This window comes from Gadus morhua, chromosome 23, assembly GCF_902167405.1.
Source record: "Gadus morhua chromosome 23, gadMor3.0, whole genome shotgun sequence".
Classification (NCBI taxonomy): Eukaryota; Metazoa; Chordata; class Actinopteri; order Gadiformes; family Gadidae; genus Gadus; species Gadus morhua.
The window spans coordinates 4,851,646-4,879,145 of record NC_044070.1 but is presented as its reverse complement, the minus strand read 5'-3'; the positions used below and the strand labels follow the sequence as shown (position 1 = coordinate 4,879,145).

Sequence of the window (27,500 nt, the reverse complement as noted above, 5' to 3'; positions counted from 1 at the left end):
GTCTTTCTATCTGCCTGTCTCTCTGTCACATATATCTGGTTCTACCCTTCTGTTGCTCCGTGTACCTGTCTGTCTGTCGGGCTTTCATCTTCTCTTTGACTCTTTGCATCGGTCTCGATCTCTCTCACACTCTCATTCAATAAGTAGAAAATAAGTAGAGATAGAAAAGTCTGTGTGTGTGTGTGTGTGTGTGTGGACAACATTTTATAGTAAGCCAATCAGAGGTAGTGGAGCAATAGTAACTTCCCACAGTTACTAGTTAAGGGTCCGAGCAGCGAAGCTGCTTGGCCCCTATTGTTTATGTAACGTGTTTTTTTCCCCCCAAATTCTGTAAAAGTCCTACTGCAGCATATACCTTAAGTCGAAAACTCTTGAAATGTTCAGGTATGGTTACCAATAACCCGCTCTACCCACAAATTTCTGGTACTGCCCCCAAAGGTGGCACTATTGTAAAAAATCATGAATTAGGCTTATTTCTCCTCACCAGATTGACCTGGACTCAAGCTTCTTTCAGAATATTAATCTCTAGAATCAGACGCATTTATAAAACCCTGCTAAACATGATAAAAAGATTCACAGGCTACAAAAATAATAAAAAATTCACTCATTCGCCACATAAAATCTTTAGACCAAGCCTCACAAAAATCATCAAACAGAATTTGCTTTACTTAGTTCCATTTGAGAAATATTGGCCAATAAAGTTGGAGCAGTTAGCCCATTTTTCTTATATGACCATTTAAAAAAAAAAAAAAACATACACCTATTATCAGGTGGATACCAATACCCCCCACTACTAATAAACCCAAATGTTGGTACTGCATCCAAAGATGGCGCTATTTAAAAAAAATATGAACTAGCCTTATCTCTCCTTACTAGATCGACCTGGACTCAAAATTCTTTCATCATATTAATCTCTCAAATCAGATGCATCTTTTTCACCCTGGTCTTCTGCTCTAAAAATGTTTACTTTTCCCACAATTTCATGGAAAAGCCAAACGTCCACAGTCTCAACCCATTCTACCTACAGTATATGAAAATGTTGCTATTGTATAACTACCATAAGGCTATCATTAGGTGGATACCTAATGAGGATGAATTTTAGGTTGATTTTTCAGATATGTACTCTTTTAAGAAAGCCCTTAATTCTCTTGTGAAATGTGTGCTTGGAGTTTTCTTGATGTTGTGTGCTTATCAATTTACATTTTCACGATATGAATAAGGCTTTATGCAGTTCAGCAATGTCAGTGGCTTAACGGGATAATGCTGTGTACTGGTGGTGCTTAGGTTGAGAGTTCGAATCCTGATTAGAGCATTATGAACAAGCTGAACATGACTTTCTGTCATTGCCACTCATTTAAGAAACAAATCATTGAACAGCACCTGAAATTCATCAGGCAACATTCCGGCTCATTAGTTTCCAAGAATCGGTCTGCCAATACACAGCATGGCATTAAGGGAACTTCTTCGTTAGCCATTTTTCCTTCATAATTAACTGTCATATTTATATTTCTTCCGTTAGTGTTCTTGACTACAAAGGTTTAATTTCCCCAGAATTTCAAAGATTTTTCAGGTATATGCTTTTAAGAAAGCCCTTAATTCACTTGAGAAATGTGTGCTTGGAGGTTTCTGGATGTTGTATGCTTATCAATAGACATTTTGACCATGTGAATGAGGGTGCAGTCCAGGTTTATCAGTGCCTCAATGGGATAATTCCTTGTACAGGTGATCATTAGGTTCAGAGTTCGAATCCTGATTATAGCATGCTGAACATGACATTCGGCCATTGCTTTGCAGCTCACAGCGAGGCACAGTATTGCATTAAGTGGAACATCTTCATCAACATCTTTCCTTCATAATTATTTGTCATATTTATATATCTTCCATTAGTGTGTTCTTGACTTTTCATTTTGCTTGTACCCCGTTATTCACCGCTTGCGGTTCTATTTACTTTTATAATTTATAACTGAGGAACTAATTTAGTTACTTTTTGAGAGAAGTAACTAGTAACTGTAACTAATTACTTTTTAAAAGTAACTTGCCCAAAACTGGTTGCAGGACACTATAACTGAGGAGATGGTGGAGCTACTGGCCCCCTACCTGGACATGGAGGACTATAACCTGGAGTCGGCCAAGAGGATCTGTGGCAACGTGGCCGGCCTTTGCGCCTGGACTGAGGCCATGGTCGACTTCTTCTCCATCAACAAGGAAGTGCTACCCCTGAAGGTACACACGCTCACAAACATTCGCACAAATGCACACACACGCACACAAGCCCCGCATTGTATCCTTTATCCGGGTCTGTCTGTCTACCCCTTAACTCTCTTGTGTATTTCCCTGTGTGTCTTTTTGTTCTTCCATCTATCTGCGTATTGTCTGTCCTTCTGCCTCTCTGCTTGCTGCCTGTGTTTCTGCTGGTGTTCAGGCTAACTTGGCTCTGCAGGAGGCCCGTCTTGTGGTGGCCCAGCTAGAGTTATCTAACGCTCAGGCACAACTAGACGCTAAGCAGCAAGAGCTGGACGCTGTGCAGGTACTGACACACACGACTGCCGCACACCACACACACACTCAAACAAAGATGTCTTGATGTGTTTCTGCAATCCGAGTGAACACAATATGTCTGTACATGTTTTACATTCAACTGTCCTCTTGTAGGCGCTGTATGACTCCGCCATGCAGGAGAAGCAGGAGCTGCAGGATGGCGCTGAGGCCTGCAGGACCAAGATGACCACCGCCACGGCTTTGATCGGTGGACTGGGGGGAGAGAAGGTGCAGCACTGACTCCTCTCCCCCGGCCTCTGCCCATGTACTGTCTGAGGCCTGTAATGCCAGGGGATTCAATTCATCCTGGGAAAAAGTGTGAAGTACATCTTAAATGATGTCCAAGAACAGCTGAAATGTAGTTGGACAGGGGCAATCCCTCCAAAACGAATCCATCCATCCATCTATTCACTGATGCATCCATCCACAAATTAATTGATCCACACAGCCATCCATTTATCCGTGTGTGTTTGTGTGTTGTGTGTGTGTCTGTATCTGTGTGCGGGTCAGGTGCGCTGGACAGAGAGCAGCCTGATGTTCCAGAGCCAGATTGAGCGTCTGGTGGGAGATGTGCTGCTAGCTACTGGCTTCCTCTCCTACGCCGGCCCCTTCAACCAGGAGTTCAGGAACCTAATGCTCTCCCTGTGGAAGACGGAGATGAGCCAGCAGCACATTCCCTTCAGCCACGTAGGAGTTTAAACTTTGGCCAGTAACAACTGTCTCACAGTAGCTACAAACTAGTTAGCGGATCAGCTAACTAGCCAGCTGACTAATAACTAACCCTAACCCTTTTTTTTATTAATATAGCAGAGACCTTGAGCCCACTAATTACATCAAAATAAACTTAGAGTTAAAATTAAATTAATATCTCACTAGTGGATTAGCTAACTAACTAACTGATGAACCTCCATATAATCAACACTGTTCCCAACAGGACGTGAATGTGATCAGCATGCTGGTGGACAGCACCACGGTGGGGGAGTGGAGCCTGCAGGGCCTGCCCAACGACGACCTGTCCATCCAGAACGGCATCGTGGTGACCAAGGCCTCACGCTACCCCCTGCTCATCGACCCCCAGGGCCAGGGCAAGATCTGGGTCAAGAACCGGGAGGCGGATAACAGCCTGCAGGTGAGGGAGGGAGAGGGTATTCCTTTGTACCATTCTTTGGTATTCATTGCTATTCCTTTGTACCAAACTAATGACTTGCAATTTGATTACTTTTGTGGTCTTACATGAATTCAAAGTTACCATTGACCGTTCTCCCTCGTTCTCCCCTCATAACCCTTCCTCGCCCTCAGGTGACCTCTCTCAACCACAAGTACTTCCGCACCCACCTGGAGGACAGTCTGTCCCTCGGCAGGCCCCTGCTCCTGGAGGACGTTGGGGAGGAGCTGGACCCCGTCCTGGACAACATCCTGGACAAGAACTACATCAAGTCTGGATCAACCTATAAGGTAGAGCCCAGATGTACAGCTGGAGCCATGGCAACGCTAAAAAAACGCTACACAACGCTAGCTATAGCGTCCTGGAGCTATCTAAATATATATTTTTATTATTATTTGTTTATTTAGTGATTGGTTGCTGCATTGTGTTTATACCATTCGATTTGCTTCATGTTTCTGGCTTGGGCTGAGCAACTGAATAAAATCATTTCTTCTCGGATCCCCCCCCTTCTCCCTCTCTGTGTCTGCCTCCTCCTCCTGGTCCGTCCTCCTCCTCTTCCTCTTCCTCTCCCTCTCTGTGTCTGCCTCCTCCTCCTGGTCCGTCCTCCTCCTCTTCCTCTCCCTCTCTGTGTCTGCCTCCTCCTCCTGGTCCGTCCTCCTCCTCTTCCTCTCCCTCTCTGTGTCTGCCTCCTCCTCCTGGTCCGTCCTCCTCCTTTTCCTCTCCCTCTCTGTGTCTGCCTCTTCTTCCTGGTCCCTCCTCTTCCTCGTTCTCCCCTAAAGGTGAAGGTGGGGGACAAGGAGGTGGACGTGATGCAGGGCTTCTCTCTCTACATCACCACCAAGCTGGCCAACCCGGCCTACAGCCCCGAGGTCAGCGCCAAGACAGCCGTGGTGGACTTCACCGTCACGCAGACGGGCCTGGAGGACCAGCTGCTGGGCCGCGTCATCCTCATAGAGAAACAGGTGAGAGGGATTCTGGTACTCTGAGACCCACTGAGTTAGTTAAACAGGTGAGAGAGGGAGTCTGGTACTCTGAGACCCACTGAGTTAGTTAAACAGGTGAGAGAGGGAGTCTGGTACTCTGAGACCCACTGAGTTAGTTAAACAGGTGAGTGAGGGAGTCTGGTACTCTGAGACCCACTGAGTTAGTTAAACAGGTGAGTGAGGGAGTCTGGTACTCTGAGACCCACTGAGTTAGTTAAACAGGTGAGAGAGGGAGTCTGGTACTCTGAGACCCACTGAGTTAGTTAAACAGGTGAGAGAGGGAGTCTGGTACTCTGAGACCCACTGAGTTAGTTAAACAGGTGAGAGAGGGAGTCTGGTACTCTGAGACCCACTGAGTTAGTTAAACAGGTGAGTGAGGGAGTCTGGTACTCTGAGACCCACTGAGTTAGTTAAACAGGTGAGTGAGGCAGTCTGGTACTCTGAGACCCACTGAGTTAGTTAAACAGGTGAGTGAGGGAGTCTGGTGCTCTGAGACCCACTGAGTTAGTTAAACAGGTGAGTGAGGGAGTCTGGTACTCTGAGACCCACTGAGTTAGTTAGTGAGTTAGAAGGGAGATTGTAAGCGAGTGGGTTTGGTAGCTAGGAGTGAATTTGTGAGTAAGTTGGAAAGTGAGTGAGTTCTTCAGTGATAGTGTGAGTTAATCATTTAGTGAGTGATCTAGTTTGGGTAGTAAACATGTTTGTTAGTTTGTTCGTTTGGTTGGTTAGTCAGTTGATGATTTGATTATCGAGTAATTGAATTAATTTGTTGGTTATTTAGTGTGTTGGGTTTCCTTAATTGGTTAGTTAGCTAGCTCTTTAGTTAACTACTGAGGAGCTTATGAAGAGCCTTAGCTAGATCAGATGCATGAATAGTCTCCCTTCTCATTTTCCTCCATTTCCATTCCCTCCCTGCCTCCCCTCCCTGCCTCCCCCTCCCTGCCTCCCCCTCCCCCTCCACCAGGAGCTAGAGTCTGAGCGGGTGAAGCTCCTGGAGGAGGTCACGTCCAACAGGAGGAGGATGCAGGAGCTGGAGGACCGGCTGTTGTACCGGCTGACCAGCACAGAGGGCTCCCTGGTGGAGGACCAGTCCCTCATCGAGGTCCTCAGGGTCACCCAGGCCACCGCCCAGGAGGTACACCACCACCACCACCAACACCACTAACACCACCACCACTAACACCACCACCACCAACACCTCCACGCCACCACCACCACCACTAACACCACCACCGCCACCACCACTAACACCACCTCCACCACCAACACCACCACCACCACCACCAACACCACCACTAACACCACCACCACCACTAACACCACCTCCACCACCACCACTAACACCACCTCCACCACCACCAACACCACCACCAACACCACCACTAACACCACTAACACCACCAACACCACCACTAACACCACCACTAAACTGGGTTTGAGTCCTCATGTTTAGGTCTGGCATCTCCAGGGTATTGAACCCTTCACTCACCGACCGTCACATTTGACATAAGCCTCTTCAAAAATAGGTCATATTCCTTGCAAGTGGTGAACTAGATTACTAAATGTGTCAGGTTTAGGGTGCTCCTTTTTGTAGGCAGAACATTAAACACCCACCATCAGGGTTAGGGGTTATATGTTTAGTAATGCAAGTCTTCATGGCTTCATTCACCAAGCCCACATGGGCACTCGGGAAGGAAGTGTATATTTTATTCATGTTTTACACATGAATAAATGCAGCAATTCAGCGATTGCACAAAGAAGGTCGGTTGTTGGACAGAACCCTCAGACACCAAAACTCTAAATTTAGATTTCAATCTCTACTTTCTCTCCCAGATCAGTGCTATAGCAACCCCACAACCCCTATCACGAAACATTCCTTTTATTTCTAGTCCTCCTCCCTCTCCTCCCCTCCTTCGCTCCTCTCCTCTCATCCTCTGCCCCTCTCCTCTCCAAACCTTTCGTTCCTAGGTGAGTGAGAAGCTGACCATCGCTGCAGACACTGAAGTGAAGATCAATCAGGCCAGGGAGGAGTACCGCCCGGTGGCCACCAGAGGCAGCATCCTCTACTTCCTGATTGTTGAGATGTCTCTGGTGAACCTCATGTACCAGACCTCTCTCAGACAGTTCCTTGGAATATTCGACTCGTCCATGGAGAACTCGACCAAGTCACAGCTCACAGCCAAACGCATCAACAACATTATTCACTTCCTGACCTATCAGGTTAACATTTTTTATCATTTTTGACCAATGATAATCCATATAACTGAATTTTTTAAATAGGGTTATAGAGTCTTTCTTGTTTATATTGAAGTGAAAGCTTCCTGTAAATACTTTGTTTCCGGATTACAGAATGATAATGTTTATTCTGTTTACTTCTGTATACGTAATACGTTTTATTACGATGTAAACAACATACAAATCCATCTTAGTATTCAGAATCATAAAAGAATTTAAAGATGGGGTTTTGCAATTTGGAGAAAGAAGCTACGCTACATTTCTAAGGTATCACATCGCAAAGCCACTCCCCGAAACACATGACCTGCTTGCTAGCTATAGCAATGGTCTCCCTAGCTGTGTTGAAGACTCCATTCATGTGCAATGAGTGCACTTGCAAAGTTGGCCCAGGCAGCCACTTAGGTACAGACTAGTCAGCTATCCTATCGTTTTATTCTGGCTGAATAAAATGATTGAATATGCATTTGATGTCGGGATGTCAAGAGGATCTCCAAAAATAGAATAAAAAATGATTCTCAAATAAATTTCCTGCCCAACCTTTAATGGACTTACTATACATAATGAATTTACTAATCTATAAACCCATTCCCTCACCTCACTGAAGCATCCTCTCCCGTCTCGCTCCCTCCAGGTGTACTGCTACACTTCCAGGGGGTTGTATGAAAGTGACAAGCTCCTTTTCACCCTGCTGCTGGCGCTGAAGACCGACCTGCAGGCCCACAAAATCTCCCACAGCGAGTTCCACTCCTTCATCAAAGGTCAGAGTACCACCCCCCCCCTTACCCTGTCATTACATTACACATTCTCCAACTGAGGCTAGACAGCTTATTGGCCAAAGAGCGACCAAGTCAGAATAAGGGGAACTAAGGGGTTGTGTAAAGTAATGAAAATAAATACTTTATTAGAAAGAATGTTTTGGTGCTATGAGCAGGACTTTGCAATTGTAAGGGTGACCCCCAGCTGAAGGATTCCTGGTTCGAACCCCATCCCACACTGATTCTGAATTTGACTTGATAATAAATAGAATGTTGTTTTGCTAACAAACTGAATTTGTGGGATAATGGTAGTCTGTAGTATACCATGTGTGATACTAACAGTGAGGTATTCACTGAGCAGGTGGGGCCTCCCTGGACCTGAACTCGGTTGAACCTAAACCCCGGCGTTGGATCCTGGATATGACCTGGCTCAACCTGGTTCAGCTGTCCAGCCTGCACCCCTTCACACAACTCCTCGTACAGGTGCCTGCTCTTAGCATACAGCTATAGCATCTAGCAATATAGGCTAGTGAGCTGCATCACATGAAGCTGTAGCATCTCGCTACTAGGCTTGTGATGTACTATAGCATTGATCATATAGATGCCTGTGTGATCCAGATCTTGGGTCAAAGTGTGCGTTTTATGTATTTGTAATAAACGGTGTGTGTGTGTGTGTGTGTGTGTGTGTGTGTGTGTGTGTGTGTGTGTGTGTGTGTGTGTGTGTGTGTGTGTGTGTGTGTGTACTTTGTGTCTCTGGGGTTTCAGGTGAACCTTAATGAACGTGCTTGGAGGAACTGGTTTGACCAATCGGCACCAGAGGACGCCACGTTGCCTGATGGCTACCAGGACCTGCTCGACACCTTCAGGAAACTCCTTCTGATCCGCAGCTGGTGTCCGGACAGAACCATAGCTCAGGTGGGGGCCCGGTACAATCCTGTCCAGACAGAACCATAGCACAGGTGGGGATCCGGTACAATCCAGTCCAGACAGAACCATAGCTCAGGTGGGATAAGTTTCAAAAATATGAATTTGGGGGCGACAGTAGCTCAGGAGGTAGAGCAGGTTGTAAGTCGACTTGGATAAAAGCATCAGCATAATCCCCTTAATGTAAATTTTGGCCGCTCCAAATAAATCTCAAATGAGACATTTTATAAGCACAGGTAAAAGTGGTCTGAAAGATTATATATCTCTGTGCATCATTTGCAAAGGGGATCTCTATTGGAAGATGAAGGGTACATTCTGAATGTGTGCATGTGTTGCTACATTCAGGCCCGTCGCTACATCGCAGACTCCCTTGGGCCGAAGTACTCAGAGGGTCTGGTGCTGGACCTGGACTCCATGTGGGCCGAGAGCGACAGCAAAACCCCCATGGTCTGTCTGCTCTCCAGCGGCTCTGACCCCACAGAGAACATCGAGCGGCTGGCCAGGAATAAGGTGGGGTGGAGGCGCCGAGGTGGATGGATAGGTGGATGACTGAAAGTAGCGGGCAAAGCGGTGGGATGGTCAAGAACAAAGAATTGGATTATATTTTAGACAATCGTTGTCACACTTGTTGAAATACTTCTTGCTAAACAGTTTTGGAAAAAAAACATGTTAGGTTGAACGGTTTTTTATTACATTTTTTTGGTGTACAGTTATTTGTTGTTATAATTCCTAATTTATTAAAAAATACAAATTATATTGTCAAATTGTTTCAAACTCAAGGGGGCACCATGCAGGCCCATCTCCATGGGCCAGGGCCAGGAGATCCACGCTCGCCGTCTATTGGCCAGCAGCATGACAGACGGCGGCTGGCTCCTCCTCCAGAACTGCCACCTCGGTCTGGACTTCCTGGAAGAACTCTTGGACAGCGTCACCATGCCAACAGAGAGTGTGCACGAGGGCTTCCGCGTGTGGCTAACGACCGACGTGCACCCCAAGTAATATCACTGCTTCCGTCATTACTATGACTGGTTATCCATTTCATGATCCCTCGTACACAAGGGGCCGTTTATGCAACACAATCAACATGGAGGACCATATTAACCACACCGGTTTTGTTGCATTGTAGGTTTCCCATCGCATTCCTCCAGTCGGCAATTAAGTTCACCAACGAACCTCCGCTTGGTAAAATATGAAATCATTCACTCATTCATCACTCATTCTTCACTCATTCTCAAATAGCTTCATTCTATTCATGTGTTTTCAATGATATTCTGTAACATCACACTGTATTATGGGACTTTTGTGTTTTCTTTCACACGTTGTATAATGTGTGTGTGTGTGTGTGTGTGTGTGTGTGTGTGTGTGTGTTGTGTGTTGTGTGTTGCGTGGTCAGGAATGAAAGCTGGACTGAAGAGGACCTATGGGGGCGTGACCCAGGAGCAGCTGGAGGTCTCCAACCTCCCTCAGTGGAAACCTCTGCTGTACGCTGTGGCCTTCCTGCACACCGTCGTCCAGGTACCTGTCTATCTGTCTGTCTGTCTGTCTGTCTGACTGCTGTCTGTCTATACAGCTATCTGCTGTACGCTGTGGCCTTCCTGCACACCACCGTCCAAGTACCTGTCTATCTCTCTGACAATCTGTCTGTCTGCCTGTCTATACAGCTAGCTGCTGTACTCTTTAGTCTTCCTGCACACCACCGTCTGTCTGTCCGTCTCTCTGTCTGCCCGTCCCTCTGTCTGTCTGTCTGTCTGTCTGCCGGTCCATACAGCTATCTACTATCTGCGGGCACTGCTGCTAGAGATGGGTTGAATGCAGAACTCATACCCAAAGGGGCACGTTTATTGATATAGCACCCTAATAATACCAGGCCATTCAAACTACGAGAATAAATCAATCGTAAAAACATTAAAAGGACAATCATTAAAAGATTAAAGAAGATGAAAACAGGAAAAATATAATATGCAAGATGATAGGAGAATAAATGTAGTGCAGGAATATCATATTTTATTCATAGCTGCAGCAGAATTAAATGATGCAAAATAATTGTGATAAATGTTGAGGCATACCTCTCATGTTCTTGAAGTTAGTTCCAGATCTGTGGTGCATGCAAAGTTTGCAAACTAAGAGCTGCTTCTTCATGCTAAGTTAGAAATGTGAGAGTGGGGCCAGTCCATGATGACTTGAGGGCTCTAGTGGGCTCACACAAGCACACCCAAGATGCAGAAACATTGTTCTGCACAGGGCTTGTACATCGTGACGTTAGATGGCATCGACCACCTCCATTTGACCTCCAAGTATAGTTGCATAGAAATTGTATCGGTAGTAGTGCTTTGGTCATTAGTAGTTAATTGTGTTTTCAATGCACATTATGAGAAGATATTGTTATGTTTGAAATCGCCACAGCGTTTTTTAATGAGCTAAGCTTACGGTATATTTACTTATGCATGCATATATTATATTGCGTAATGCATATTTACTTATGCTGTACTACAATTCTCTCGTCTATCTCATCACAAAATGGCGGCGTATCGCATCAAGTAAAATCCCATGATGCATTTGGATTAAAGCCCTATTGTATCTGTGTGTAACTATCTCTCTCCCCCCGCGCGCGTTGTAGGAGCGTCGTAAGTTTGGTCCTCTTGGTTGGAACATCCCCTACGAGTTCAACCAGGCAGACTTCTACTCCAGCATGCAGTTTGTCCAGAACCACCTGGATGACCTGGACCCAAAGAGAGGCGTCAACTGGTCCTGCATACGCTACATGTTGGGTGAGGCTCCATCCACCCAGTGGAGTCTGACCTAACCTAGTGTAGCCATTGGCTCTCAAACGTTTTCAAAGGTTTTCCTGCTGTGACTCAGTCATGCAGTACAGAGAAATAAGCAATATATTATCTTGTACAATCAATACGGTAATCCTTATCATCAGGGACTGAACTTAAGGATACATTAAATAACCATTAAGTAACATTAGTGAATGCAGTAATAATCATTATCTGAAATTAAATCAACAGTTTACCTTAATTTGCTGTTAAAAACACAGAGCAAACACAAGCTGCTTCAATTGGGGCTGAACACCATTAAATAGTAAGCCATTCAAAACATGAATTAACGTTGAAACATTGGTTACTTCACTGGCTTCTTCCTAAAGATAAAGGTTGGTAGTACGATAGCCTCATTAACCACCAGTGGAGAATCCCGGATCCCTAAACTAACCCTGAATCTGACGGGTCTTCCAGGGGAGGTCCTGTACGGAGGCCGGGTGACGGACGACCTGGACAAACACCTGCTCAACACCTTCACCCGCGTGTGGTTCAGTGAGACCACCTTCTCCGACAAGTTCTGCTTCTACAAGGGCTACAGCATCCCTGGCTTGGCCAAGACGGTGCAGGACTTCCAGGCGCACATAGAGACCATGCCCGTAGCGGACACGCCCGAGGTCAGCGTCTATCCCCCCTCTGGCACCGGCTGATTTCCAGTGGCGTACAGCCACAGACTGGGTGGAGTCATCGGCATCACTGTTGTATACGCTGACAAGAGAGACCTAAAGTCCATATCTTTACTGACAGTCCTAACAGTGTTACCCATACATAGACCAATGTGAGGCACAGCGCCACAGAATGAGCACCGAGCGCCACAAATTGATTCGGTTTTTTTGTTGTTTTTTTACGTGATTTTGACATATAAATATCGCTCCGTTCATTCATCTCCGCATAGCACTCTTTCTCCCTTTCATTCTCGTTCACGCACGCACGCACAAAGAGACAAGCGCACATACATGCCAATGGTGCGCGTATCACTGATAAATGCAGACGCACTGACAGCGGATTGGCCCGCGCCTCCTCTCAATGCGCCTACGCCCCCCCCCCCCCCCCCCCCCCCCCCCCGTCAGGACTCCACGTCTTACCCCCCCCCCCCCCCCCCCCGTCAAGAGTCCATGTCTAATCTCCCACCCCCACTCACACACACACACACACATTGCTACCTGTTCTGTGGGAAACACTGCCTAATATTTGATTGTCAGAAGAGATAGGGGATTCAATAAGGTCTATCCATCTGAAGAAAGTTTAAATTGGTTGATGTTAATTTGTATATTATAATAAGCAGTGTATTGTGGGCTTTGGCAGTTTATTTTGAGACAGAGTTTATCTTGAGAGTCTTTGAAATACAGAGAAACAACGCAAACCTTCTTGGGGGTGTAAAAATGTTATTCTGAAAACCTCTTCTCCCATCTGTCATTTGCCAGGTGTTTGGGCTTCATCCCAATGCCGACATCACCTACCAGACAAATCTGGCCAATCAGATACTCATCACCATCATCAACATCCAACCAAAGGACAGTGGGGGCGGGTCCGGAGAAACCAGGGAGGCAACAGCTCAGAGGCTAGCCAGTGAGATGCTGGGGAAGCTACCACCTGATTATGTGCCACATGAGGTGAGCAATTAAGTTGTCTTAAACATTTGACAGCCTTTAATCTGGTTAAAACTCTAACCGTGTACCTAATGGTCGTATTAATAGCATATCAACACTGAATAAATCTCACTGAGTCCGATGTTGGGTCGATAGGTCAAAGCCCAGCTCAAGAAGATGGGTTTGCTCCAGCCAATGAACATCTTCCTCAAGCAGGAGGTTGGTCGCATGCAGCTAATCATAAGCATTGTGCGGAGCACGCTCATTGACCTCCAGCTGGCCATAGACGGTGAGCTTACTCCCTCTAGATCGCTCCAGCTCCATGCGTTCTTTGTTATCCCTCACTCTTTAACCTGGTACACCTCTCACTGCCAGGCACCATCATCATGTCGGAGGCCCTGCGGGACGCCCTGGACTGCATGTACGACGCCCGCATCCCGGCCCTGTGGCTGAAGCTCAGCTGGGACTCGGCCACACTGGGCTTCTGGTTCACCGAGCTGCTGGACCGCAACCAGCAGTTCAGTGGCTGGATGAGCAACGGACGGCCCCTACAGTTCTGGCTGACGGGCTTCTTTAACCCTCAGGTGGGTGGGCTCGCGGTGGCCTCATCCAGCTGCGCTGTCTCAAGAGCCACGGCTTGAAATGGGACTATTAAGGGTTCACAACTGTGGTCTAGGGATGCAACAATATGTCTCCAGGATCTCGAATGTTTTATCAAATCACAGGGGTCAACCTTAACTAAAAATGCATCCTTTTTGTGTGTGTGTGTGTGTGTGTGTGTGTGTGTGTGTGTGTGTGTGTGTGTGTGTGTGTGTGTGTGTGTGTGTGTGTGTGTGTGTGTGTGTGTGTGTGTGTGTGCGTCTCCAGGGTTTTTTGACAGCCATGCGCCAGGAGACGACTCGGGCCAACCTCTCCAAGGGCTGGGCCTTGGATACGGTGGCCCTCGGCAACGATGTCACCCGGATGATGAGGGAGGACGTGTCCTCCCCGCCCCCGGAGGATGTGGGCGGAGTCTATATCTACGGCCTCTTCCTGGACGGAGCCGGATGGGACAAACGCAACATCAGGCTCACTGAGTCACCGCAAAAGGTTTGTGTGTTTCTACGTGTGTGTGGTGAACTGAATATTGAGCATCGAACCGGGAACCTTTCGACTCCTGTCCCCTATCCTACTAGTTCCTTCCTCACATACATGGAGAGGTACATATACACTACCGTTCAAAAGATTGGAGTCGCCCAGACAATTTCATGTTTTCCGTGAAAACACTTCACCCAACACTTTATTCAACAGTTTTCAGCAGGGCTAACATAATAGCAAAAGGGTTTCCTTATCATCAAGTAGCCTTTTAGCATGATTAGCTAAACAATGTACCATCTGAATGCAGGAGTGATGGTTGCTCGAAATGGGCCTCTGTACACCTATGTAGATATTCCATAAATAATCTGTTCTTTCCAGCTAGAATACTCATTTACCAGATGATCAATGTCCGCACTAATTAATTAAATGTTATCTTCATTGAAGGAAACTGTCCTTTCCTTTAAAAAATAAGGATATTTCTAAGTGACCCCAACCTTTTAAACAGTAGTGTACATACACACCCCGTCATTCACCTGCAACACGCTTCGATGGACCCCTCACCCCCTGACCTCTGACCTCATTCCAGGTCCTCTTCACGCCGCTGCCCGTGGTGCACGTGTACGCGGTGAGCACGGCCGACAGCAAGCGGCCGGCGGCGCCGTCCTCCGTGAACCTGTACTCGTGTCCCGTGTACAAGAAGCCCCGGCGCACCGACCTCACCTACATCTTCGAGCTGGCGCTGCGCACCAGCCAGCAGCCGGACCACTGGACGCTACGCGGCACCGCGCTGCTCTGTGACTGCAAGTGATCCACCGCCAGCTCCCCCCAGGGGCCACCATGAGCGTTACCATGGGGCTGCCCTTTAGCAGTTTATCGCCTCATATTTATTCCCTTCAGCGCCGCAAAACATTCCTTTTATTTGTCGATTGAACTTTATATACGTATCTATACGTATTGAACACAATATCCATAATTTCCAGTACCTCATAAATTAATTGTTCTCCTCTATTTTATTTAAGGGCTTTAATCGATTTCACTTTTTTAAGCTTTAATGATTTGGTCAAGACGAAAAAAAGTCTTGTATGGAAACAATAATACGTAGTATTATACGTAATATATACTCTTTATTCTCCAAATAGTCAAGTAATGGTGGATCTTTAGTCACCCTTCGTATAATACCAAGTTTAACCTGTTTATTGTACTACCAGCTGTGTAAAGCCTGGTTAAGATGCATTTGTAAAGCTATTTAATAAATGCAAACCTAAAGAAAGGGTTGGCTACTACTATAAGCATCAAGCTTTGAAGTCTTCACTTGTGTCCATTGTACTTTGATCAGGTTTGACAGAGTAAGAATAGCTTTGCCTTTGCCTTTGAAAAGACCACAATTCCTTACTTACTTTAATCAAAAATAGATCAGAATTATTTTTAGTTTGATACATTTACATTTACATTTGAAGATGAAGTGAAGGGACATTTATACAATAGGTTTGGTTTTGATAAGCAATAAAATCAAAATATAAATAGAACTTGCTGAGTTCCTCAATGAGAACCGTGTAGTCAGTGTTATGCCCTAAAAACAACATTGGGTAAAAGGTTAAGAAATAATAATCTGCATAATTTCTCATCTATCCGACCAAAAACACCCTAAACCTAATATTTACTATTGTGTATTTTTAAATGCATGCATGCAAACTCTAAATAATAACTCAAAACATTCTTACAATATAGTTATAGACATCTATTTTTACGAGCTGTTTATACAGCAAAACAATATTAAGAGTGTCGAGATATTTCACATCACATATGTAACATGTTCTTAGTCTTTATTCTTAGTATTCATTATTTTACCATAACAGTTTATCTTTGTAATTTTCGGAAAAACTAGCCAAATTAGTTCCCTACAAATTCCTCATAGTACAGCTTTTAAATGTATAATTGCAACCTGAAATAACTAATGCATTCTATCTTTCACATTTCGCGAGTGCAAAACTTTACTTTTACAGCCCCCTGACAAAATCAACATTCCCATCATATACCATCATAATTTACCCACTCTTCATTAGAACTGTTTAAAGCTCTAACATCTTGTCATTGTTCAACCATACATAAAAAATAACAACTGAAACCTTTGACAAACTCCAGATGCTTCTTTCTCTCGCTCTCTCTGTTGTTATTGTATTTGTTTAATTAGCAGTTTGTAAACGAAAAATTAACAAATATTTAATAATAATAAATTAACCATAATGTCAACTGTAGACACATATCAGAACAGAGACTAGAACTATGTCTGAAAGAATAACAACGCCTTATGGTAGACCTATACTTCAGTGGGTGTCCGTTCTTGCCGTTGCCGCCAGTCGGATGTTTGAACCGGCCCAATGTCACTTCCTTTCTAACTGGAGGCTTCTTTCAACTGTACAGAAAAATAGATCATTTAATATTTTCATTTCCGAAGCTTGGCCAGGGAGAATCGACCATAAAACACATACTTTCATCCTCTCTTTCGTTGTCACAATAGTCCAAGGGAAACACAACACCCAGTTGTTGCATCGGCCGTTGCGCTTTACGCCAGCTGCTTCATGTCGTACATGGGGACCTCGGACGCCTCTGCCTTGGCCCCGTCCGCGGCCTCCTTGTCTGGGCTGCCCTTGCGGCCCTTGGGCGGAGGCACGGGTGTGGCTCCGTCGGCGCCTCCCTCCGCTCCCTCCTGGCCCTCAGCTACTGTCCGCTCCTTCTTAAGGTTGAGCTTGGCAGGGACATTGGCCATGGACTCCTTGAACCTCTCTCCAGACTGCTTCAGCCGCTCCCCAGACTGGCGGATCTTCTCGCGCCGCTCCACCGTCACGATGCGCTCGCCCAGCTTGTTGACCTTGGTGCCCAGGTTCTCACGGGTCTTGCTCATGTTCTCCTTTGAGAAGGTGGCCTTGAAGCTCTCGATGCGGGTCAGGCCGGTCTTCTTGGCGCGGGTGACGGAGGCGGAGTCTGCCTCCTCTACCACCATGTACTCCTCGTCAGACTCCGGAGGCAGCTCAAACTTGTCAGGTTCCACCTCGGCCCTTGAGCTAGCTCTGCCGCCGCTGGCTTCGGAGGGCTCGTTGCCGGGGGCGACGGACTTCACTTCGTGGTCACCCTAGGGGGGGAGGAAACAGCCCAAAGAAAACAAAGCAACATGAGAAACTGCGGGAGAGAGAGTGGATTCATAAGTGACAGTATGTTGTAACATTGCGTAGATAGTGAGGCGAAATGTGATCCTTCATAAGAAACATGAGAACCTGTGAAATCTACACAGCCATGAGAGCAACTGATAGGAACCTTACCATATCTCTTTGTTCTTATATTCTGGAGACACTATGCGCAAAGACCCTGAGGATATTTCTTTGACTACTGATGGCTGATCAATGTCAATCATCCATTCATTGGAATATGACATGTGTGGTGTACAAGTGAGCCACTATCCTGAATGTCCATGACTTCATCATAACCAAAGGAATTTCGAACAGGCATACAAACTGAAGACCACTGTGAGACTACAGTCCTCTGCTGTTTCCTCTCACACGCTCAAATCAGACGACGCGACAACTATCTTGTCGCCATGACACCTCAGAAAGCATTTGGTGGCCAGGAGCCACTGCAGCCTGGAATTTGTTCAATCGTTTTCCAACTGCCACATCCAGAATGTTATCCAAGACCCTGTGATTCAGTTACAGATAATACGATCATTATGATTTGCCCTAGTTACAAGTTACTACTAGTGGATGTGCTTGTAAGAATCAGGATGATCCTTTCAAGGTCACAAGTAGTGTTGGAGATATCTCAAGCTGTTGAGACTTTCTTTCTGATTTATGTCATGACTGAAGGTACCAAGTCGCCATGCTAACTGATGGTTGCCTGTTGCTTGTATGTAAAAAAAAAAACACTAAACCAATTGTTGCTGTATATTATGATTTCCAAGGCAAGGCTTACAGAATAAAGTCTTTGTCAACAGGTTTAAATGATTGTGGAACTTTTAGGATTGGCGTGGATTAGGGTATATTTGCTCATTGGTATATTGGCCAGTTTATTTCTAACAGTTGATCACATTAGGGCGATATGGAGTTTACGTTTTTTGTGGCATGTGCAATTGTACGTGTCCACAGAGAAATACTTCTTCAACAGTATATTCCCTCAATAGGCAACTGTTTGCAAATCCCGCAGTTGATTCCCTTTCCATCCAATTAGTTAATAATGTATTACAACCATATTGTAAGTTAATTAAGCGACTGCCCTTCCGGTTCCATGTTAATTAACAGGTGATAACATGAGAGTAGGACAATAGCATGGTTACACGGCAGGTGTTGTGTCGTAACACTCTCCTCAGATGCCTCTTTGTCTCACCATCCTGGTCTACCTGCTGCAGAGGCCATGCTTTCTTCGCTGCCCTGGTCCTTTGAAAACATATTTCACTCGACAGATACCAGGTCTCAACACAGCAAACATTCAAAGTGATTTTATAGCCATCCTTGAATTGTTTTAGTGGCTTGCTGGCAGGTGTGGCTCATTACTGTTTAATGTTTCTGTTGGTTAGCTTGCGGATCGGACCTTCGATGCTCTTGAAAGGAAGTGAATTGTCCCATCAGATAGTTGATGGTTATCACAATGGTCATTTACGATAGTATGAAATATGTCTCTGGAGCAGCTAATTCTTTGTTAAATAAATAACTAGTTTGAACTCACAAACTGGATCAACATAAATGCATTCGCTTTGGTCAAAATGGTTATTTTGCAGCTAGCTTACAAATTATATATGTTTCCATGGTTTCAATGATTTAAGGGTGCTAACTGGATGTAGAATTGCAACTCTTAATTCTACTTCTATAAATACACTGCACCATCTGTTTCTAATACTAGAGGCCATGGTAGGCCTACTATGTACAGCTAAACATATCACCAGCAAGCTAGAAAATCCCTGACACAGCTCTGTTAAATTAATACAGGGCCTGCAGACAGTAGCATTGTCAAAATTAGATAAAGGTAATCAGGCTACAATTGCTTTAGTCAATATAAGATTGGAAATTAGCTTATACTTAAAGATATTTTTTTACTTTGCTTAAATACATTGCTAACTATGAGCAACTTAAACTTATTCTCCAGATAGGTTGAATGTTCAATGTCCCAGTCTTTTATCAGGGGAATAATAACATGAACATTTGGTTTCCATGATTCCAGAGTTAGGAAACAGGAATGGAAAGAATAGGCGGGCCACCGACTCAAAGATTCTAATAATAGAGGGCAACCAGATTTTGAGTTCAGGTTACCCAGATGATGGCAGCATGTACCTTAAAGATGAACTGGTTTTCCTCCAGCACTTTTATTTTGAGCCATATGTAGCATACCATACCAAAAACAATGTTCTATGTTCTCAAATAAACCCTTGATAATTAATAATTAAGGTGTAGGTATAGTCACTCTATCTATTAATCAATTAAATGTGTCTCAACACTTTGAGAAGCAAGCCTTGCCAGCTAGCTAGCATGCGAAATGACTAGGAAACATACCAGGATATATGATTACGTGCATGCTAGGCACTTTATTCTACACCTGATACTAACAGTGATATGCTGAAATTTGACTGTATGCTTTGCAGTCATAACATAGCTACACACACCAGAGGCATTGGGCATGCTATGGCGAGACAATCTATTATGCCTACCGACAAGAAATCGCATCTCTGTCACAGCTGATTGTGTCTATGCACTTTGCATTTTGACCCCACATTTAAGTTGCCTACATGTGAATACTGTATACATTTAAACATAACTGTTTACCGCAATCTTAGAGTTAATGTTAATATAGACATACAGGGGTGGCATTTAACAATACGAATATACACTAGTAGATTCAGCTACAATAAACTACACATTATGCCTACTGAATCGTTAAGGTAGGAAATCATATGTTGAAAAACATAGTTATCATGAATAACTAATGTTAACATTAGTTCAAGCCAGACTTAGGTAGGGCAAGGCCTTGGGACCCTAATTCAGTCAGGTGATAGAGACAACTTTGTAGTATCTGTTACAGACCAGACTCCCCCGAATTGATGTGTGTCCACATAGAGGTTCACAATACTGATGATGAATTTCCCTATTTAGTTGTTTGATTTAGTAGGCCAATCTTCTGAGGCAAATGAAGGGCTTATCCAGCTCTTTTGTCCTTTACTGAAACCAAGACAAAACTAGTTTTTGTGGGTGGCCTATGAAACGTCATGGTTTCCATCTATCATGTATACCAGAATACAAGTGAGCAAACGTTGAATTGCACACCTGTTTCTACAGATTACGCAGATCTTCATCTGATACATTTTGTAGTCATTTAATCGATTACAATATCCAGCAATGGCTGCCATCAAAACAAGGAGCAACGGCTGTGACATCCTAGCATCGTCTTGACATCATAACATCCCCATGACAACGTATTGCCACCAGTGACACAACCTTTGGTGTTCCCTTATCCATGGGCCAAATTGGCAGCACAGCTTCTTCGACCACTATCGACGTCTCGTCATTAGACTCATGCCTTATGTTACTTAATTAACAAGCACGAGATACAAGAGAGAAAGGAGTTGAAGGGCGGGAGACTAGGAAACTATATTAAGAGATGCTGGAGTTTCAGATGCACACACTGAGAATAACTCGGTGTGTCAGCTGGCAAAGTCACTTGCACGGATAAAAGTGTTTAATATTATATTTAATTCTGACTAGCTGCTCAGCTAAGATTATTAATAGAATAGAGATTTTTATATTAAAAGATACTATGCCTTTAAACTATTGCTACTTGTTCCAGTTCCATAATGGAATTCCTAATAACTGAGGATGCTCATGCTTTTGGCATTGAAGAAAAATCTTTAATGCCAAAAGAGGTTTACCCAAAATCTGACTGAACCACACAAAAACTATTTATGTAACAACATTTGTGGAATAACCTCAAATCAATGCTCATCAATGTCAAAATGTGTATCAACCCTGAGATTAATGAATGAATTGTGGTGAGGATACAAGTCTGTTCTATGTGCTCTAGATCTATGGGCTGGCCTTTCAGAGGGTCTGACGTCCCTCCTGGGTAATGCCAGGGCTAAAATAACCAGGTCACCAACATATGCAAGCAGCTGCTTTCCGAAGGCCAAAGTAAAATGAAGCCACCAGAAAATGTGTGTGTGTGTATGTGTGTGTGTATGTGTGTGTGTTCAGTCTGCAAACCTCAAGGGGCCCCGTTGCTATTTCAGCACTAGCCTGAACCAAATTTAGTATTTAGATAGCTCTGCTCAGGTTAATCGACTGTTTAATAACTCTTTCTTTTACGCTCAGAAATGACTATACTGCAAATCCACCATAGATGATTCTCTCAGAACTCACAGGAATCCCTGCACTAACTTGTTTAATGTTGAAACTAGGATGTTGGTTGGAGTTGGAGACCCCTATAGAGTTTCACTAACAGTTGGACGGGAAGCTAAAATTAACCAGGCCCACAATACCAGCCGGCGTCTCCCTCATTGCTCAACAATATTTCAAATGTTTTGCAGCAAAAAAGCTCAATCTTCTTGTCATTTTTAACAGCCTTTATGGACTAAACACTAAATAAGGTCCCTTTTGAATCGAGCCAAGATGCACAGATCATGGACAGACCACGGTCAAACACTAGGTTTACCGTTTTGAATTCTAATAATAAGAACAGACATACAGACAAGCGGCTCTGACCTGGTAGATGACCACTCTGAACTTGTTCTTGGCCAGGAGGTCTGCCTGGGTGGCCTCCACCTTCTTGACGCGCAGGTTCTGGTTCTCCACGCGGACGCGTACATCCTTGATGTGGCAGCTGACCTTGCGGGTCTTGTCCAGCAGCCGGTCCACGGTGCCGCTGGTGGCGGCGTGCTCGCCCGTCAGCTTGACCACGTCGGCCTGGATGCTCTTCACCGTGGTCTCCAGCTCCAGCTGCCGCTCCTCCATGCGCTGCTGCGTGGCGTTGACGTTGTCCATGATGCCCGCCACGCGCTCCAGCAGCGCCATGATGCCGCCGGCGTCCTCCACGCTGCCCAGCTTCTCCGTCATCGTCCTGGTCGGGTCTGGTCGGGTCGGTTGGGCCCGGGTCGGGGGGACTCTCGCTAGAGGCTGGGGAGGCCTGTTCTCAGGGCGGGGGGGGACGGGTAAAGAAAGGGACAAGCCTAGCCAAGGTTCTGGACGGAGAGAAGAGCAGGAGAGGGTCTGGAGAAGGTGCTGGTCTCGGAGGGGAATCCCACGCCAAAGGGTGGGATCGGAGGAGGTCTGGTGATGAAGGGGGAGCAGGTGGAAGGCTAAGACATCGGGGAGGCCCAGAGAAGAGGAGCAGGGAGGAGATCCACAAGAGAGACCAGAGGAGCCGACTCCTCAGGGAGGCAGATAGAGACGGAGAGAGGGAGAGGGGGACAGGATCGACCCTCTGGAACTTTTGCTTCAACCTGACACTGCCCCGGTCATCAGCACAGACCCCAACCACCTAATAGGGCTGGAGGGGGGGGGGGGGGGGGCGGAGAGAACTAGAATAGAGAGAGAGTAGGAGGAAGAAGAATGGGATATGGTGAGAGATAGACATAGAGTTAGAGTGTGTTAGGTTTGGGAACCGTGTCATTCAAGGATCATTTGATAAAGTTTCAGTTTCAGTCGTCTATTTCCCCCCTGATGAACCTGATGCCCAGTCCCACGTTTGTCCCCCAACCCCCATTGAGTTTCATGACCCGGTTGACAGGTTTGGCGTATCGATGATATGTTTGTCTGTGCTTATGACGGTCAATGACTTATCTTATCGTTTAAAGACAACTTAAAAACGTCAAAACTTCAGACATTTTTGTAGAAATGTGTCCATGGCATCACAGGGTAACGATGGTCCTCAAACTGAGCAACTTGAAAGATGAAAAAACAAACGATGGACCACGAGCTAGGGAGTGAGAGAAAGAGTGTGAGGCAGGATAAAGCCTGAAACGGGATCTCTGGCACTTGAAGCTAAAAATAAACAGAGGGTCAAATTAAATCTGTTCCTGTTTGGGAGAAGATCGGAACTCCCCCCCATTCTCTTCACTCTTCACTCATTCCTCATCCATCCCTCCATTAGTCCTCTACTCTCACTCTTCCATCACTCATCTCTCCTGCACTCCACTGACTTGCTGCTTGCGTGCCAAGGTTGAGGGCCCTGGGGCCACTGTATTGGATGTCATGACCCAGCAAACAAGCACCATGGTTTAAATCATGGTTCTACTCGGAAATGTTATCGTCAAATCCACTTGTCTGGTCAGGCTCGGCACATGCTTTCATTTTAATTAAATATTACTAGGTGTCTTGGTGGCTCAACATGCTAGCGCTAACCATGTAGGTATTCATGTTGTAGTGATGTTTCAAACCCAACCTATGGTTCTATAAGCTACATGGCATGCCCTCCCTTCACCCCATGTTTGCTCTGTTCATTAAGGCACACAAGCCCATCAAAAATAATGATCTTTCATTACGGATGCATTAAATAATGAGTTACATTTGACTAACGTACCCTGATACTGCACTGTACTGTAGTATACAAGGCTTTACAGCACTACTGCACCTTTCCCTCCACACTCTTCCGAGTGAGATTCTGAGTATTCCCAGTATGAGCTAGGCCCTCCCAGTCTGCTTGTGTCGGGGTGACAGATGCAGGAAAGGAATGACTGTGGTGCTGATTGGACGCCCTGTTAGTCTGGTGTTAAGACTCTGGACCTAGGTGCAGCGTTGGATTACACACACGCACGCACGCACGCACACACACTCATATATATACTGTATATATATACTACCGTTCAGAAGTTCGGGCTCACCCAGACAATTTCATGTTTTCCTCAAAAAACATTGACAGCTGTGCTAACATAATAGCACAAGGGTTTTCTAATCATCAATTAGCCTTATAACACGATGAGCTAAACAATGTACCATTAGAACGTTGTGTGAGTGATGTTGTTGGAATGGGCCTCTGTACACCTATGTATATACACCAGCTAGAATAGTCATTTACCACTTTAACAATTTCTAGACTGTATTTCTGACTAATTTATTGTTATCTTAATTTAAAAAAACAGTGCTTTCTTTCAGGGTCATTTCTAAGTGACCCAAAACTTTTGAACGGTAGCGTAGATACAAATAAATATATGTATATCATCATGGTGCTATACATGGCAATACACAAAATACATGGATGCCATAATTTCACCTTTCTTATGTCACATCTCTGGATTGGTGTTTCAAAACTTCATGTTGTATGTGTGCGTGTGCATGCGTTTGTGTTGATTAGGGCGATGGAATCGTGAGCAATGCAGACATTCATCTATGGTCTGTATGGTGTACATGTACTCGTGCAGAGAGAGTTAATAGAGAAGGAGAAAGAGAGAGGAGAGAGAACGTGGGGTTTGATGGATTTGCTTGATAAATAGTAGATCGTCGTGATGGATTTAACCAAAGACCACAGATTTAAAACAAATGCACAGAGACGAAAGAAAAGTAACAGAGAAAAAGAGGTTTATGTGTGCGTGTAAGTGTGCACATGCATGTGTTTGTTTGCACATGCATGCATGTGTCTGCACCCGTGTGTGTGTGTGTGTATGTGTAAAGGGGGTTACATGATCAAATACAGCAGGGGACTGCCCAGCCTTCTAAACCCGTTCCACCAGCTGCTGTCTATAATTATGCTGTCGTCATTTCTATATTTACCCTCATAACCACACCTATACACGGTAGAGCAACCCCGGAGCCCCTAGGGTGCGTTTGTTTTCCATCTCTTCTTCACTTCCGATGGTGGAGCAATTCTATAGTTTATTCTAACTTTCATGCAGATGTCTGCCCTTGATAAAAACGTAAACAAATGTTTTTGATACCGAAATAACTTGTGTGCAAGCTTCAATATCTACCAAGTATTTATTTTGCATACATTTTCTTTCTCTGAAGCCACTGCTGTGGGAGCTCCCCAGATGTTGGGGGGCTAACCAAACCAACAGCGAGGGGACCACAAAGCGCACATAAGGTTACGTATCGTCAGGAATAGTCTAGTCTATTCCTGCTACATGGCCGGGAAGAATAACATACTGCAATAGCACTTAGTTCTGATTGATGTTCATGTTTTTCGGACAACTTCAAGAAGTAGCAAGAATTATTATTTTTTTTACCGGAATATGTTTCAGAGATATACTGATTATCTTTTGATGAGGGGCTGAGGAAAACAGGACTTTTTCTTCTGTTTCTCTTTATTATTGAATAATATTATCATTATTATATTATTAGTAGTATTATTAAATGTTGTATGAAGGCTGATGAACCCTGCTTATTTAAGCAAATATAAATTGGCCTAAATATACACAATGTACACAACAAATAAATATGGAAACATATGCTCATAATGAAATGCACCAAATGACACACTTTATTGGAACACATAATTTAATTCTAGCTCAACTACATCACTAATCTCTAACCAAAGACTTTACTGGCTCATGCAATACCCAAGATCTACAGTAAAAAGAGGAACAGGATTCCTTTGCAGCATCACACCACCAAGAACAACAACCCCATCTATCAGCAGGTTTACAAATCACCACCGGCGTATAGCAGCTTCTAAAGGATCCATTCAGAATTCAGATTTCTGTTAAAATAGTCAATAAATGTTTAGCTAATTAGCGAGTATTCTGGGGGGGGGGGGGGGGAGTTCAACTAGGTGGTTACGTTCAAGCGGTAGGCCTAATAATCACTTTCCCAAACTAACTGTAGAATTGAGTGGTGTTAAATAACATTAGCTAGCATAGCATTTATCTACAAGCAGAACCTGCCACAATCTTAGTTGGTACATTTAGATGCTGAAATTGATACACATCAACTCCTTGCGGATACATCTCCCATGTTCAGGAACTACCACTGAACCATTTCTGTGGGTCTTTATAATTTACCAACCTAACTAAAAGATGAGGGCTAGACATTAGTGCTAAGATGCTTTATGGGAATCCAATCCACATAGAAGCTAATCCGTTGACCACAGTATGACAACAACATAGATACTTCGTACCGCCATTAGAAATGATATCAAAAATAAACTAAAAGAACAGTCATTTAAATAATCAGCTTGTCAAAAAACACATTGGAATCCCATTTCCGGAATGGCATTATTTAAAATTGCGTAAATTAGAATAAAAACAACCTATACATGTCATTTTGTACCTTATTAGTCGTAGTAAAAACAGCATTTTGGTTTTCAGGAGTGTCTTGTACAAAAAAACTGAAACAAACTAAAGAAAAACATTTTCCTGGAATTTTCCACCCTTGGAAAATATCTGTTTTCCTAGCAACCAACGTCTGAAGCAGTAACTCCGTGACCTTGGGCATGATGGGGAACATTTCGTATTATCAGCAGCAGCACTTCATAATTGCAGTCAGGGTCCTCTTCAGGTAAACTATGGCTTTAATACAATGGCAACCAACCCTTTGTAACTGGAATTGGAGAGTTTTACTATTTCCAGAGTGGTGTACATAGATATGCATATAGAAACAAACGATTGCTAGCCAGCTCATTCATACCAAGAGAGCCACACGGGTTTTTCAATTGAGGTTGGAATGCATCATCGACCAAATTGTTTGGATAGAAAAAGTACAGATGGGGTTGGAAAATACCAACACGATTTAGTTTGTTAACATGACAACGGAAGAACAGTAGGCATCTCTCGGAGTAAGTGGTCATACTTCATCTCCTCGGGTGACTCCAATTTAGGGAGCAAAGAATACTCATATTCATGAGGCTGTTCACGAATACCTCGGTATTCTTCAGGGAGGAATGGCGGGGCTAGCGCTGGTTTGGATCCAAAATGTCCTCTGGCGCAAACAGGAGCACAGAGCCGCCCCGACAACAAGACCGGGACAACACAGACAGGAAGTGGAGGCCGGGATGGAACAGGAAATGAGAAAACCGACCATATTGAGAGATTGTTTTGAAAGACCAACTTTGTGTTCTTATCAGCTGCTGAGGTCACTGCGTCGCACACAGGATGGAGGAGAACACGGCTTTAAGAGACAAAACGCTTCCCTTTTTAGTCCACTTGAAAAAGTACCTTCATAAAAGTGAGAACGGCCATCAGAAAACATCCAGGTGAAGAAAAAAAAGAAATATAAAAAAGACAAGAAAATAAAAAAAATAAGGCCCCTTCAAAACTTGAGAAAAAGCCACAGGTTTGTCTTAAGAAAAAAGCTAAATGAAAACAAACCAAAGAGGCACAAAATGGGTAAGATAATAAAAATGCAATTCTGTCCATGTGGTACGAAAGATTTGTTTATAATAAGTCAGAAAAGAGGAAGGTTTAGAAAAGAGAGGCTACATCATCCTAGAGGAGGTCCCTGAGGGGAAGTGGCCCA

At 44.5% G+C, this 27,500-nt stretch overlaps 3 protein-coding genes across 3 annotated transcripts in view; 1 reads left to right on the top strand and 2 right to left on the bottom strand.

Annotated features, from left to right (window-relative positions):
- The window catches only part of dnah5l (dynein, axonemal, heavy chain 5 like), a 74,864-nt gene extending 59,489 nt beyond the window's left edge, over positions 1 to 15,375 (top strand). Inside the window, exons 76-98 of the mRNA XM_030349012.1 lie at positions 2,056 to 2,223; positions 2,423 to 2,527; positions 2,653 to 2,766; positions 3,049 to 3,225; positions 3,473 to 3,667; positions 3,838 to 3,993; positions 4,483 to 4,665; positions 5,651 to 5,821; positions 6,655 to 6,906; positions 7,553 to 7,679; positions 8,038 to 8,159; positions 8,442 to 8,591; positions 8,946 to 9,110; positions 9,381 to 9,595; positions 9,727 to 9,782; positions 9,994 to 10,115; positions 11,218 to 11,368; positions 11,837 to 12,036; positions 12,844 to 13,032; positions 13,165 to 13,297; positions 13,384 to 13,592; positions 13,876 to 14,097; positions 14,672 to 15,375. Coding sequence (XP_030204872.1) covers positions 2,056 to 2,223; positions 2,423 to 2,527; positions 2,653 to 2,766; positions 3,049 to 3,225; positions 3,473 to 3,667; positions 3,838 to 3,993; positions 4,483 to 4,665; positions 5,651 to 5,821; positions 6,655 to 6,906; positions 7,553 to 7,679; positions 8,038 to 8,159; positions 8,442 to 8,591; positions 8,946 to 9,110; positions 9,381 to 9,595; positions 9,727 to 9,782; positions 9,994 to 10,115; positions 11,218 to 11,368; positions 11,837 to 12,036; positions 12,844 to 13,032; positions 13,165 to 13,297; positions 13,384 to 13,592; positions 13,876 to 14,097; positions 14,672 to 14,893 — 3,804 coding nt within the window. The 3' untranslated portion in view covers positions 14,894 to 15,375. The remainder of the gene's footprint in view (positions 1 to 2,055; positions 2,224 to 2,422; positions 2,528 to 2,652; positions 2,767 to 3,048; positions 3,226 to 3,472; positions 3,668 to 3,837; positions 3,994 to 4,482; positions 4,666 to 5,650; positions 5,822 to 6,654; positions 6,907 to 7,552; positions 7,680 to 8,037; positions 8,160 to 8,441; positions 8,592 to 8,945; positions 9,111 to 9,380; positions 9,596 to 9,726; positions 9,783 to 9,993; positions 10,116 to 11,217; positions 11,369 to 11,836; positions 12,037 to 12,843; positions 13,033 to 13,164; positions 13,298 to 13,383; positions 13,593 to 13,875; positions 14,098 to 14,671) is intronic.
- A 512-nt stretch (positions 15,376 to 15,887) lies between these two features.
- Positions 15,888 to 22,583, bottom strand: cavin4b (caveolae associated protein 4b). The gene is made up of 2 exons (XM_030349013.1): positions 21,819 to 22,583; positions 15,888 to 17,215 (listed from the first exon to the last, which is right to left on the bottom strand). The coding sequence occupies exons 1-2, from the start codon at positions 22,167 to 22,169 to the stop codon at positions 16,649 to 16,651; spliced, it is 918 nt and encodes a 305-aa protein (XP_030204873.1). The 5' UTR covers positions 22,170 to 22,583; the 3' UTR covers positions 15,888 to 16,648.
- A 2,914-nt stretch (positions 22,584 to 25,497) lies between these two features.
- The window catches only part of LOC115537244 (tomoregulin-1), a 13,520-nt gene continuing 11,517 nt past the window's right edge, over positions 25,498 to 27,500 (bottom strand). Inside the window, exon 11 of the mRNA XM_030349011.1 lies at positions 25,498 to 27,500. This exon is cut by the window's right edge and continues 44 nt beyond it. Coding sequence (XP_030204871.1) covers positions 27,460 to 27,500 — 41 coding nt within the window. The 3' untranslated portion in view covers positions 25,498 to 27,459.

Excerpts from the sequence above, each read along its gene's own strand:
- cavin4b (XM_030349013.1), bottom strand. The coding sequence starts at position 22,169 with ATGACGGAGAAGCTGGGCAGCGTGGAGGACGCCGGCGGCATCATGGCG. Across the intron at positions 17,216-21,818 it reads TCAGAGTGGTCATCTACCAG|GGTGACCACGAAGTGAAGTC; the intron begins GTCAGAGCCGCT and ends CTCCCCCCCTAG.